The sequence below is a fragment of the Leguminivora glycinivorella genome, chromosome 1, assembly GCF_023078275.1.
Source record: "Leguminivora glycinivorella isolate SPB_JAAS2020 chromosome 1, LegGlyc_1.1, whole genome shotgun sequence".
NCBI lineage: Eukaryota > Metazoa > Arthropoda > Insecta > Lepidoptera > Tortricidae > Leguminivora > Leguminivora glycinivorella.
Genome location: NC_062971.1, coordinates 35,556,929 through 35,571,611, shown reverse-complemented (window position 1 = coordinate 35,571,611; position 14,683 = coordinate 35,556,929). Strand labels below are relative to the sequence as shown.

Genomic DNA, 14,683 nt, shown 5'->3' with positions numbered 1-14,683 from the left:
TTTCATTTTATTTGTTTATAAATAAAATCTGAAAACATACATATAATATTATGTAGGTAGGCAAATGGGGCCTTGGGGCCTATATTTATTTCATTTTATTAAATTTTTCATATTTAAAAAATCTGAAAACATACATATATTATGTAAGTAGGCAAATGGGTAGTAAATCATAGGACATAGAATGTTGCAAATTAGGGGGTCCAACTTGAAGTATGAATGACTGCCCACTTTATGAAACACATTTCTACAAAAAAAACTATTTTGCTTATAAAACCGTTAATCTTGGCCAAAAAAATCCGAAAAAAATATATGTGCAGGTAGCAAATAGGTAGTAAATCATAGTACATTCATTGTTGCAAATTAGGGGGTCCAACCTCGACATACTCAGTTTGGGCAGTCATCCTGACGTCAGAATGACTGCCCACTTTATGGAAGAAATCTCTAAAAATAATACTTTGGTCATAAAATCGTTATTTTTTACCTAAAAAATCTGAAAAAAATATATGTGTAGGTAGCAAATAGGTAGTAAATCATAGTATATACATTGTTGCAAATTAGGGGGTCCAACCCCGACATACTCAGTTTGGGCAGTCATCCTGACGTCAGAATGACTGCCCACATTATTTTTGGAAAATCTTTTTTTTAACTTAGGTAGCAAATATGTCAATATAGGTAGTAAATAGTAGCAAATAGGTAGTAAATGCTGATGGTACTCCAACATTGATCTGCCACTTTGGTCAGTCATTCTGATGCACACCATTATAAGATCTATTTATGTGAAATTTATTAAGAGTACTATTTTTTTAGATGTTAATTGGAAATAAAAGTAAATTACAAAGCGATGAGAATCATTTGCGATCATGCCCCGCTGCTAACAGTAGACTAAAATTTGAATCTAAGCTAGACGAAAACAAATCTAACCTAGATAATTGAAACAAAATAAACTTACTATAAATAAATGCAACTTTTGATGGTACAAAGCTAATTTTGTATAGCTTCCTGCGTATTATGCGGCAGAGAACAAATGATGCCGGCAAACCTTAACTAAACTAGTTTGTGTGTTCCATCCACCCTATGATTATGAACGCCTATATTTCAGTAAATAGAGCTACACACGGTTATTAACCTCCATATAAAACTAGTACATATTATAATCAGTTAGAATACGATAGAGTGTAGAAAATGGAAATATTCACAACGAATAAGTCGTAAAACCAATAAAACAGGGCACCATCACCAGATTCACCAGTGAGTGGTCAACACTACCTCGATTACTTCGCTTAACTGGAGAACGTGATCTTAACCTATGAACCTACCTTAGACTAGATATAACTATCTAAATATGGGTCATGCACAGAATGCGACTGTAGGTTTGAAGAAAGCAACCACACCAGTGTTATGATGTTCTAAAGAACATTCTCCATTTTGCATTAACTTTCCTCTGAGGCAACCTAGCTTACGGCTGGCTATCATCAGACAAGCGAACATCGCAGCTTATAGACGCTCGCGATGCCAACGAAATCGTGTAAGCAACCTTTTAATATACAAGGATTCAATTTCGGAGTGAGAATTGGTGAACGTTCTTGACAACATCACAACACTAGACAAAACTTATTTTGAATACAAAAAAGGTTCAGTCACTTTCAGCAGAACTACAGCTATGTAAACAGATAATGGCTAATTTTACTGGTTTATATTTATATTGTAGTATTTCGTCATAACACCATGTTACAGGGTTCTGTTAATTATCAAATTACTATCAGTCTTCACTTAAACACTTGTCTCATAACCTTTCAAACCCAGCCGAGTATTGAACGTGCTACGACAATGGACCTTGTGTAATATCCATGTCAGTACCGGTAAACGATAGAATACTCGGCAACTTGTCTCATCAAATAATATACATATACATGAATTTCAATCACTTTTCCTTAAATATAATTGAAAGTGTCTCGTGTTTTATTGGTTTCAGATCTGTGACAAACAAGCATGAGTGAATATACAGACAAATATCATTTACCAACTAATTAATAAGAAATAACCATTTTAATACTTTAAGACATAAATAATAACACATTTAAACAATTCAACTTGTTTTCTTTGACTTAAAATCTCTTACTACTATTTTGACTACGCTAATAGTAATAGTATAACCGAGTCCGTTATGTTACAAGTATGTTTTATCCTATACTGACATGTAAAGGCGGTAGGCAGACAAATCTTACAACTACGGACTCAGAAACAGAGCAAGAACGTACACCTCTCGCAACTTCCATGCGCTGCAGTGAGATTGCAATCAGGAAGATCATTTACCGCTCCCGACAGCCGGGAGGAGCCAGTAATGCTTCAAGTAGCACATACTTTGCTACTTAGTATACACGTTATTGTATACTCGACCGCTCCTTCGCAAGCTGCAGTTACGATTCATGTCAATATTGGACATAATTTAACAACTAAGTGCTCATGTCACGCGCGCATTTCGAAACCCGGCAGGGTGGGGATCTTATAAAATTAAGGCATTTACAAAATTTCGGCGCGTATTCACTTAACTAATTATCACTTACACAAAAAATTTGAAGTATAAGATCTACGACGCCGCCGGGTTCCTCGTTCCCCGCATACATACGAGCGACACATTCGTTACACTCACACAAACACGGCTCACTACCAATATGGTGGCACAAATTACAGAACTTAATAATGAACAAGTGATCAGTCTTAAAAAAATACGACCCTGGAGGATCTCGACACTGACAACATGACGCGGATCCACTCTGTTGCTGAGTCGAACTAAAATAACATACATTCTAAGAACTTACGAGGGAAAGCGTTAACCTAAAGCACTGTAAGTTACGTCTTTAACAAAATGTCAGCACACTGAAGCAAACGATAATAGTCTATGATCACTAACTAACGCGAGCTCGCCGGCCCACACTCTACGGCCTAATAAGAGTACAAATAGTAACAGAACATATACACTAATGCTATTTATTTAATACATGATTAGATCATCAATTGTTGCGAGTGCCTGCTTATCGCCAATTCCTGTTACACTTTAACTCGAGCGAGATTTCCAAGCCCAGTATTCTGTGCTTGTTATCTATTTTACTATAGAAATCGGCCTTCTGTCTAAACTTTCAATTTATTGACTACCTATAATTCAGCTAAAAACATAACAATGGCCATGAAGGAAACTAACAAACAAAGTTTGTTTAAATAGGTTTCCTGAACTTGCCACTTTCCGAGCATTAGCAGAGTTTCCAGCAGTCGCCAGCATGGCTAACAACGAACCAGGTCAATTTACTATAAAACGGTGCCCATGATTGATTATTTTAATTGGATTTACTGAATTATTCTAACCATTTTAATAAAATACATAATAACTCATTTTCAATCCATGTTTTACAAGTAGATTGATCCTTAGTCAAATGTGAAACTACATGGAATGCTCTAATTTCGGATACTAAAAATATTATCTAGTTTATTTATTGACAACTGTCATCATTATTAAATAATGGCTATAATTTCGAGGGCGATCCGAGCACTGGGTGATTGTAAAAAGCATAGAAAACAAAACACTGGATATACAATTTTGCCCAAGTCAGTAGACCAAGTCGATTACTATTTTCAATATACACAATACATATTCATAATTTTGAAGTCAATCATAGATTTAAGGAAACATGTATTATATAAAACATATTATCTTAGAATATTATATGATGAATTGATATTAATAATACTATATTAGTACAAAATTCGGCAATAAGACGCCGGTCTTAGCTACACAGAGAGTCAAATGTGATACATTATACATATAGTAGGTTATCTTATATCGCTAGAAATGCTTGTAAAATATTAAGAATGCAAAATATTGCTGTATCATTTCGAACAACCTCTCAGTAACACCATCATCGATTACTCAGCGTTATTGCTTTCTCGGTGGTAGTTTCCTATCGAACCAAACTCTTTTCGGTAGTCATTCTAAAATTATCACAAAGCCTACATTACATCACCCGTTCCCTCACCTGTCTCACCTCAGCGCAACCGCCGCGGACAGCTCTCCGACACCTTAACCGAATCAGTCAATCCCTCGATCGTCTACTCCCATCAAAAAGATCAAGCCGGAGGAACAAAACAACATCAAATTTAGCATTATAATAATTACATTTGAGACTAAACCGAGCGCGGCGCCGACGCTCGCCCCCGGCCCCGACGCTCGCGGACCGACTCCGACGCGTAAAAAAAACAAGACGCAGACTTATCGATTCGTCACTTTGGAAAAGACAACTAAACAGCTAACATTTTAAAACTACATTCGAGGAGGGTCACGGACGCTCAAAGAGCGAAAGCGAAAACGGTCGCCCCGCGGCGCGCTCAGCGCGATCACGAGTGCTTCACCACGATCACTCCCGGCCGCGGCGGCGCGCCGGCGGGCGCCACTGCAGGCGCCTTCTTCGTCAGCGCCAGCGGCGCGTCGCCGAACATGTGGTCGCCCTCCAGGTGGCGGATGGCTTCCACGATGGTCTCCAGGTTCTGCCGGCTCGTGCTCGCCAGGTGGTACAGGCGCTCGGCGTCGGGCGCCACGGGCAGCACCTCCACCTCCACGCGCGGCTCGGCCTTGATGGCGGCCTCCAGCAGCGGCGCCGCGGGGGCGGGGGCGGGGGCGGGGGGGGGGTGGGGGCGGGCACGGGCGCGGGCACGGGCGCCTCCACCTCCTCGGTCTCGAGCTTGCAGTCCTGCGGCTCGGGCGCGGGCGCGGGCGAGGGGTAGACGGCGTGCAGGCGCTCCTCGAGCAGGCGCCGCAGCCGCCGCTCGCGCTCCAGCTGCACGCGCAGCTCGGCGGTCTCGGGGTCCTTCTTCGTGCAGCCGATGCTGATGACGGCGACCGGCTCGGGCGATCGCGCCTTGGCGACGCTGTCGTCGGTCGAGTCGGGGATGATCGTGGTCGGCGCGATGTGCGAGATCATTTCGCTTTTTCTCTTCTTGAGGGGGATCTCGCCGCCCTCGTGCTGGTTCAGGAGTCTCTTCAGCTGGCAATTTTGTGACAGAAGTCTGGTCTTCTCCTGTTCCAGTGAGTAGATGTATTCGGCGGTCTGTTGAAGAATGGCGGCCTGAAAAATATAAAATGAAGTTAACGACTGATGATTGATTTATAGAAGATGGCAATATAAGTATTGAAATCTAAGTGAACCATACTTTGCTAAGTTTTTCTCCTTCGTGCCTAGGCAGGAGGGTCCGCAGAGCCTGAAAACCTGCATTGATGCTCTGCATACGCCTGCGTTCATTGCTGTTTGCTATCTCCCGTCGGATGCGTTTTTCCGCCTCCATCGTCCTACCACCTGATGAATGTTTTTCACTTCTGAAACCAAATTTTATTTATGATTACTACTAAAAAGTGAACACACCCTAAAGAAGATAATGGCAACTACTGAGTGTGTGGGAATAAGAAAAAGGTGAACAGATATTTTAGAACTTGCCAAAAAAATGAATGAGACAATCCAAGACAAAACTTGATATCTATACTAGAGCCAAGGGTATTATTAATATTGAGTATCATTAATACAATAGTAATTGGGATAATAATTGGTGCAGCTGCATAAGCAGCCTCCATTGTAAACAAAATTAATAGTCAACTCAATTTGAAACCATACTACATGTGCGAGTACAAAACCTGGTTATCTGGAAATGTAATTACATCACCTACACATTTTTAACTTTTTCAGCTGTTGAATTGTAACAGATAGCGTTGCCTTGGCAGATATCCTATATAAATCTATGGTTTGTCATTGCATAGGTTTCTGATAAGCAATGTGATCATATTTTAGAAGATTCTTTCTTTTTCAATATTGTTTTGGACCTATTGTGGGCTCTTCATAGCATTTACTAGGTACTAAGTTTTATTATTAGCTTAATCTTAAAGGGTTGAATTTTTGGGGTGTTTACAGAAATATATTACCTAAATTATGACAGTCCAGTGGTCAATAATTCTCAACACAATAGATTTTAGTAAATATTGATCTAAAATGTACAATATTCGTATAGAAAACAAAATGTATCTCATAGTTGGAGTATAAAGGCAAGGTAATAAACTAGTATAAATGAAATTCAGAATAGAACAGAAGAATAAACCTCAAAATCTCCAAGCTATGAATACAACCTAAAAATAATACTAAGACCATGTTGGCCAGTTTATCAACAACAGCAACTGAATGTTGACGGCATTTTTTTTTTACATTTTTAAGCATTTTTACATTTCATACAAAAACATGAATGACTTTACGCTTAATCGTACATGTGTTCGATAGTACGTTGTTAGTGCAGTAGTTAGGTAGGGGCACATACTACGCCTATTTTACCAACCTAACATGGCGGCCCAACAGCTGACTACAACCGGCACGGCACGGGCGGGAGGCGTCATATGGTCACTAACTTACTATGCGACACTTAAAAATGTTTTTTTAGGCTAAGTTAAACTATATTATGGCAAAATGTACGCTTTACTACTGTTCATAGGCTTATTCTAACAACAATTCGGCGACCACGCCGGGCTTCCATACCTGGCAAAAGCGTGATTTGATGCCTCCTCTTCGTACAAGTTATAGTCTTCTACTTCTAGCAAGCAGACATCATTACCGTGTAATGACATCACTTTAGTTCGCTAGATTAATGTTTTAAGAATTCTTCATGAACACTGCACTTGGTAATAGAAGAAAGACAAAATAATTTTACAGAGGGTCCACAATGGCGGGAAATGACAATGAGCTTGGTCAGGTGACGCTACACAAATATTTCACAGCACCATTTGAAACACTCCACAAATCACTGTTAACAGCACTTCTAGCACTAGAACAGATCTAATTAAGTCGAGTTTTTTAAAGTATCAAGTAACTACTTTTTAAAAACAGTAATTATCGGAGAATCAAGGGCAACGCGACATCGATGCACACGCCATTTGTAATTTCAGTATAGTGTTGCCAGCCTAAAAATGGACATGTATAAATAAAATAAAAAAAAAATGAGAATAAAGCAAAAATATAAATAAATCTTAAAAATATATAAAATAATGATTATATCCGTTTATAAAAAAATATTTAAATATAAACACACTTTTGTGACACAACTGAGCACATGTCGCAAGAATCGTTCGACATCAACATAAAGCAAGGAACATACTACGCGGACGTCCGTCGTAAATCGACCGCGACCGCGACCGATCAGTGTGCACGGAACAAAACATCCAGCGAGCCAGATTTCGATCGGACGTCCATGCGCTCGAGGCCACGGCCACGTCCGTCGACCGATAGTTTGCACGGTTATGTGTATTTCCATTGTCCAAATTCCCGTCCGCGGTCGATTTACGACGCACGTCCGCGTAGTATGTTCCTAGAAAGCTAGGAACATACTACGCGGACGTCCGTCGTAAATCGACTGCGACCGCGACCGATCAGTGTGCACGGAACAAAACATCCAGCGAGCCAGATTTCGATTTACGACGGACGTCCGCGTAGTGTGTTCCTAGCTTAACATGCAAACTATCGGTCGGCGGACGTGGACGTGGCCTTGAGCGCATGGACGTCCGATCGAAATCTGGCTCGCTGGATGTTTTGTTCCGTGCACACTGATCGATCGCGGTCGCGGTCGATTTACGACGGACGTCCGCGTAGTATGTTCCTAGCTTTACTTTACTACCCGTTTTTAAATTTTTCTATAAAAAGAGATGCCAAACTTTAGTTAGCTTCTTCAAATAACTTGTAGTTTTTCACATTTCCAAACCATTTCGGCTTGGTAAAAGGACTATGTGTGAATCAAATGAATCAAACCTTTAGACAAATACCCTTTAGTCAAACTTGAAAGTGTTACTTTCATTAATTTAAGTTATGTTAATATATTGCTTTAATATGTTTAAACAATAAGAATGTACATATAAAAATATATTTTATAATAAATCAAAAACAGCGCCATCAGATCCAGAGAGAACGAATACCTATATAGTTTTTTTTATTGTCTATAGTAAAAAAACCTTGATGTTGGTAGCCTTGAAGCGTCTTGGTGAAAGCAACCAATCAAAATTTAGTTTCAATTTTGAATTTGCTGGAGGTGGGGATTTCGTCCTGCCGCCATATTGTGTCGGGCTGTCTGTGAGTGCTTTATGGTAACAAATTTCTGAAATTGTGGTGTAAATTTCTTGTTAATAAAATAGAGATTGAAAGTCCAGGTGGTAAGTGCAATTTGAATTGTAGTCTTTGTCATGATTTTAGTTATAGTGTTAATATGTTCTAACGTTTCTGCAGGATGCCGGCTGTGTAAATTAATTTTGAGTTCGGTAAAAGTACATTTGAATTTTCTGTTTCATCCTGTCCCCTAAACTGCATTTCGTCACGCGATCTGTATTGATCTTAAAATATGTTTTTTTATTAAATTATATGAGATAACTTTTAACATACTGTTATCATCTCGAGTAGTAATTTAAATCGAGGACAAAAGAAATGAGAACTGGTGACGGCAGATTTAACCGTTGATTAAAAACTGCTCACTAACAGCACTAAGGTAAGTAAAGATATTAAATAATATTTGTTGGTAAATTGATATTATACATGTCGCTCGTATCGTGAATATGTTAGTTTCTGGGAAATCCATTCTTTGTCGAACGATGAATCACCCTACCAGTTATTAGGGCGACATGCAAGTTAGTGAAACAAGGGTGCTGTATTGTATGCATTCATGCCATGAGTAATCCTTATTTGCTTTCCATTGCTTATTTGTCTTTAAATGGGTAGTAAGCCCGAGGAAATAACATAAATAGTATTTTTTAGAAAAGTAGTCTCTTTAACTCTTGTAACACAACAAGGCTTCGTTCTTGCAGAGAATGTATTCCAATATTTCCAATAGAAATGCCCAGCTGTAGATGTTTTTCCGAATTTAGAAATAGTATATTTTAAAACAATTTAGAATTTTTGATTGCTTATAAGAGTAGTCAACGATGCAAATTAGATTAGGCAATTGTTTATAATTATAACATACTAGCTTTTGCCCGTGGCTTCGCTCCCGTTAGTAAGAGACAAAAAGTAGCCTATGTCACTCTCCATCCCTTCAACTATCTCCACTCAAAAGATCACGTCAATTCGTCGCAGAATTTTGCCGTGAAAGACGGGCAAACACTAGACACACTTTCCCATTTATAATATTAGTATGGATTAAACTTGCTTCTCAGATTATACTATTGGTACAAGGTACAATACGCACTTATGCAGTCGTACATACACATATTTGGTGTAGGGAGGGAGGTGTCTTTATTCTCGCACATATTACCTACATCATTGAATTACAAATAAAGCTAAGACATGTGGTGCCACAGCGGCGCCGATGGCATGCGATAGGGGCAGGGATTAGACAGTGCGACAAGATTTAATTTTTTTACTTTAAAACACTTGCGGTGGTAGGTTCCTACCTACTAAACGTTAAACTCGTGTTAACTATTTCACCCTCAATATCTTAATGTCGTACATATCTTTGAACGGAGAAACAATACTTTCGTTCGTTCGTCTGTAATACCTCTACCGCATGAATGCAAGGGAGGCAGATAACGGAACTCTGATTTTTGTTGTAGACCCGATTCATGTAGGTGGATGCAAATAGTTAAAGTACTCGTGCACGGGAAGCATGGTCGCGCGATAGATGATAAAATATCAGGCCGACCCTATCGCACTTACAAATAGTGCGATAGGGACGGCCTGCTATTTTATCGTCTATCGCGCGACCATGCTTCCCGTGCTGCACTGACTGTTCGTAGAAATGAATGACTAACCCCGCAATGCCTTATAGCTGGTGGTAGCAATGATTTATCAAAAGACCTATTGAATCATCCATTGTGATCCAATAACGATTTTATTGCTGAATGCACGACCATAAGGTTGTGCTATAAACCAGAGGCGATAGAATTTTAGAAATCGCTAAAGTTATCTCTGCGTGTTGCAAGAAATGAAATCTACTGTTCCTGTATTGCGAAGTAGTGAATGTATTCCTAATCTAGGTATAATTAGCTGCTGACATTCCCATTTACTGATTTTACCACACGAATCGATCGATAGCATCGAATCGACTTCGACATGGAACATTCGACGCTATCGATCTTTTCGTCACAGAAACTACGAACGATCGATCGATTGGTGTGGTAACACGTTTTTGTTCCTCAATCTTTAACTCCTTTTCTGTAAAAGACCAAAGGTCAGTACGATATTTTGGCACAGACGATTTAGGATGCGATTACCTTTTGACCGTCCATGAAGAAGAACTTAGGACTATTCTGGTTCCCTTCGACACCTTTTATTTTAATGAGCCGAAATAAGGGAAAAGAAAAATAATTCATATGATCCAGGATCACAAAAGTGACGAATGAAGAATGGATGACGAGAAGGGAACGAATTTAAGAACTTGACAGAAAAAGAATGAGACGATGTGTATAATACGGGCAGGTATTAACCATGATATCACAAGCGTTCTAACCTTTGAGTAATTATGTTAACTAGAGAGGGCACCTCAACTTGATTTTGTGTAACAACACTTAGAGCTGATCAGCACAAACGCGCTTAGTCTGTGCCGAACGGCTGTGGTAGATTGACGTATCGCAATGAAAAATATTTCGTCTAAATAATGCCGTCATGTGTAGTGAGGTACTGCACAAACTGCTCAGGAAAATCTAACAAAAGCTAAGGAGTGACTTTTCATACGTAGATTTACTGCATTTTTGTTTAAACACGCTTACTTTTTAAAAAATGTATCAATATAAACTCATGCCGAAGCGCCATGTTGCGGCGGCCATGTTTCGTTGAAACCAAAGAGTAAAAATGCAACAAAAGCAGACGTGACAATATCGCAAGTTAGTTCAAGTTTCCTATCATACATTAAATTATATATATTTATCGACGCAAAAAAGGTTATTTAATTATTATTGTCAGAATTGCACAGTTTTCCGACATGTCGGTCTATAACAGATTCTCAATACGCGTGTCGAATTTCATGTGAGTATGTAAATGTAAGTGCAGTACCTAACCTGCCTGAATGAATTTGGGTAGGTAGACGGTCAAGCAAATTATGAGAGTATAAAAACGCGCGAAATTCAAATTTTCTATGGGACGATAAACCCGCGCCCATACATACATGGATGTAGATAAAGTTATATGTGTATAATTAGGCATTAAAACACTCATGTTATCTTATTAACACAACAAAAACAACACTCATCTTTTAATGCCTACCATTATGCAAATGTCACATAAATAACTAATATCCAGTTGCGGCTACGTGTACACATGTACGCTCAGTCCGTATACAGCTTTAAAAAATGTGGGCATTTGAAAAAATTGGAATTCACAGAGTTGTTAAAAAAAGTTAAATCGCTGTCGGTTTTGCAACGATAATTAAGCATGGAATTTCAATAAAAACATCGTGAATTATACTAAACTATAATCTAAATTCAGAACGTGAAAAAAGTTTAGTTTTAAATACAGATTTCAAGCTTGATTATAATTACAAAACTAACAGCGATTTATGTTTTTTGTTAACAACTCACGCTAATTGAAAGTCATAAATTAAAAAATGCCCATGTAAACCCATGTCACTTCTATACTACGACTTCTAATCTATGCACTCTATGCAGGGCTCATCATCGCGACCGAAAGGTCGTAAGCGCCGAGTAAAATCGTAGCGCTTGCGACGTTACGGAAGCAGGCCATTGGTTCACACCCCGCCCCCTCGCCCCGCCTTCAGCTTACAGGCTGTGACACGTTCGTTGTTTGCTATAGCTCCTCTATACGAAGTAATAATTACTCAATGGTTCTAACGGGCTAAAAATAAAGGTAGGTATTGTGTACGCTGTAAAACACGATATTTGTATTCTGTATATACGGGCAGTTTGAATAGTTAAAATTTTCCACCGATCCTTGAGTCATTTTGAACCTTCTGTAATGAACTTCCTTCCTGATTCTTGAGTAATATTCTGGGCTTGTCATCGCAACCTCCTACGTAGAATACGTATGACTGGATTGACCACAGTAGCTTGTAACTTAACCATCTATCAAGAACCATGATGAGCAATGTGCAAAAATTCGTATGTTTGGTTAGATAAAACGAAGTTGTATTACTTAGTATGACGTCCTAGTCCTCGATTTAGTCCCTTTTTTTTTGGATACCTCTCGGGTGCGGGGAAGAACTCGATGTTGATGTTGTTGTTGTTAGGGGAAGGATGGATGTTGGACTCCTTGTTAAGGGCTCATGACACCCCAAGTCCTAGTTTAACGTCAGAGGATAAGCATAGTTAAGATCATCATCACTTAAATCATATTGCTGGTACAGAGTACACACTAGTATTTATATATTTATGGTACCTACAATTTATAGTTAGCAACCCTGTTAAGTGCGGTAGTCAGTTGTATGTATTTGTGTTTAAACTGATGTGTCGTTTCCCTATGCCGGGTGCAGTGTTACTTGCGGTTTCATTCCGCAACTGGACACTATCGATTTTCCACTTACATTACCCACTGGCATGTCCAGTCCGACAGCCTGTATCTGTGACTAGGTACTCGGTGATACGTTTGTCGAGTAGTTGAGTAGGTACCTAGGCGTTCGCCTTGCTGGCTGACTTTCATGTTCTCCGAGTTCTCTGTTTTAAGCCACCTTGTGAAACTCCAGTCCTATTCAGAGAACTTTCGAGTTTTCACTTTTGCTTGTCAAAAAGTTAAAACACAAACGTGGATAAATTTAAAAGTGGAAAAATTACTCGATTGGGTGAGACTTGAACTCGCGGCCTCTGGATATCGATATTCCAGCGATCTCCTGAACTCTTGTCCTTAAGAAAATCTATCCCTTGCATCTAGTACCTACTTAGAGAGGACTTAGGTACAAAATTGTTAACGATGTGTTTATTGGGATTCTAGGCAAAATCGTCAAAGAAAATATCATGTTATAGTTTTTTAGGATAAAATAAAATGTCTTCCTTCAATCACAAAACTATTATTAAAATTAAAATTTTGAAAAAAACCCCGACTGCGACATAGTAGACCGATTTTCATGAAACATGGCTAAGAACACTCCCGACTAACTCAGTTTTCAGACAAAAAAAAACTAAATCTAAATCGGTTCATCCGTTCGGGAGCTACGATGCCACAGACAGACACACACACAGACAGACAGACAAACAGACAGACAGACAGACACACACACACACAGACAGACACGTCAAACTTATAACACCCCGTCGTTTTTGCGTCGGGGGTTAAAAATCAAACCAAACCTATGTCGGAATTTTAGTAGCTCAATGCAAATTTGAATATAATATGTAAGTAACATATTCTGCTGTCTCTTAAATTTATACAGCACGTTCCTCCTCACCGGTTAACCTTGAACACCAGAGGGAGTCAAGGTCACCGCCGTCGCCACGGCGGATCTTATTTAAATCGAGCCCGGCTAAGTGCCTCCCATTGTAGCACCAACGACAATAAGTTCGGGCTGACTGCTTCTAAAAAACTCTAGTAGTAGTGGGGCACGAAACGGGTCACTCACCTCGATGCGTGGACCAATTTCGAATAACTTGCCTCGGACAGACGTGCCAGCGACGTCGGATTGTTATGAGTACGCAATTATAATCATAATAATTATAGTCGTAGATACTTTGAGTACTCGTGTACGCTGTTGGCCGTTGGTCGAGCGTTCAAAAGTTTTTTTATGACTGTTCTACTAAGTTTGGGAAGGTATATGTACTTGGTTGATTTTACACGGTCGTTAGGATGTAGCAAAATGGGCAATCAGATTAAACCGTATACAATGGTCTGTTTAGTAAAAACGTTTTTAAGTGGTCGTCTTTAGATTAGTCATTTATGTTTCGAAGAGTCGATTTGTCCGAAATTTAAACTTTTTTGCATAATAAAATACGTCGCCTTTTGGGTACTTTACGTTACTTTTATTCAGATCGAACTCTTGGTCTGTAATTTGTTGCTTGAAAAAGAGTAAAAAAAGCTTTTTGTATGCGTAATATAATCTCTTAACAATGAGACAAGATTTCTTCAAGTTTAATTGATTATTAATAGAAGTTTTCACTATCATAAATAATGTAAGAAAAGGAATCTAGTAATTAACTGTTTTCCTACATTTTCAAACTAAGCCAGCGCATAGCGTCAGAGGCCTTTTAGAAATCATTGACGAACATTACAAGAGCTGAGGAAAACTAGAAAGTTCACTAGTTCCCCTGCTATACAATCCATCCAATCTTACTGGAATTATACCCACTTGAAACACAATTAATTTTCGTAAGTAATTAAACACGACACATAATATTTTGCTTTAAATAACCAAGTAACCCGCGTGGTTACTTGGTTATAATGGTTATTTAAAGCATACAGTGACATAAGTTGTTTCAGTCGGGATGTAACTACTACTATTCGGACTATTTTGCTAATCACCAGTAAAAACAAAGAGAAAATTGTAAATCAAGAATTTTGGAAAAAAACCTTATTGTTTGTTTACAGAATGCATTTGTTATTTCGCAGCGCGATAAGGGCAGAGCCCTGCGTGACTAATGAGGGGGCTATTTCTGTTTCGAGTAAACTAATGAATGATAAACACGATGCGTCAGGAATTCGGTCCGTAATGAACAATGTATACGATAACTGAGCTGAGAACACAGTGT

The 14,683-nt window shown here is 39.0% G+C and overlaps 1 protein-coding gene across 1 annotated transcript; it reads right to left on the bottom strand.

Moving 5' to 3' along the window:
* Positions 1-2,426: 2,426 nt before the first annotated feature.
* Positions 2,427-6,947, bottom strand: LOC125227574 (transcription factor AP-4). The gene is given in 4 exon segments (XM_048131917.1): positions 2,427-4,653; positions 4,656-5,114; positions 5,200-5,362; positions 6,561-6,947. Coding segments are annotated over 4 exon segments (978 nt in total). The 5' UTR covers positions 6,650-6,947; the 3' UTR covers positions 2,427-4,386.
* Positions 6,948-14,683: the final 7,736 nt, after the last annotated feature.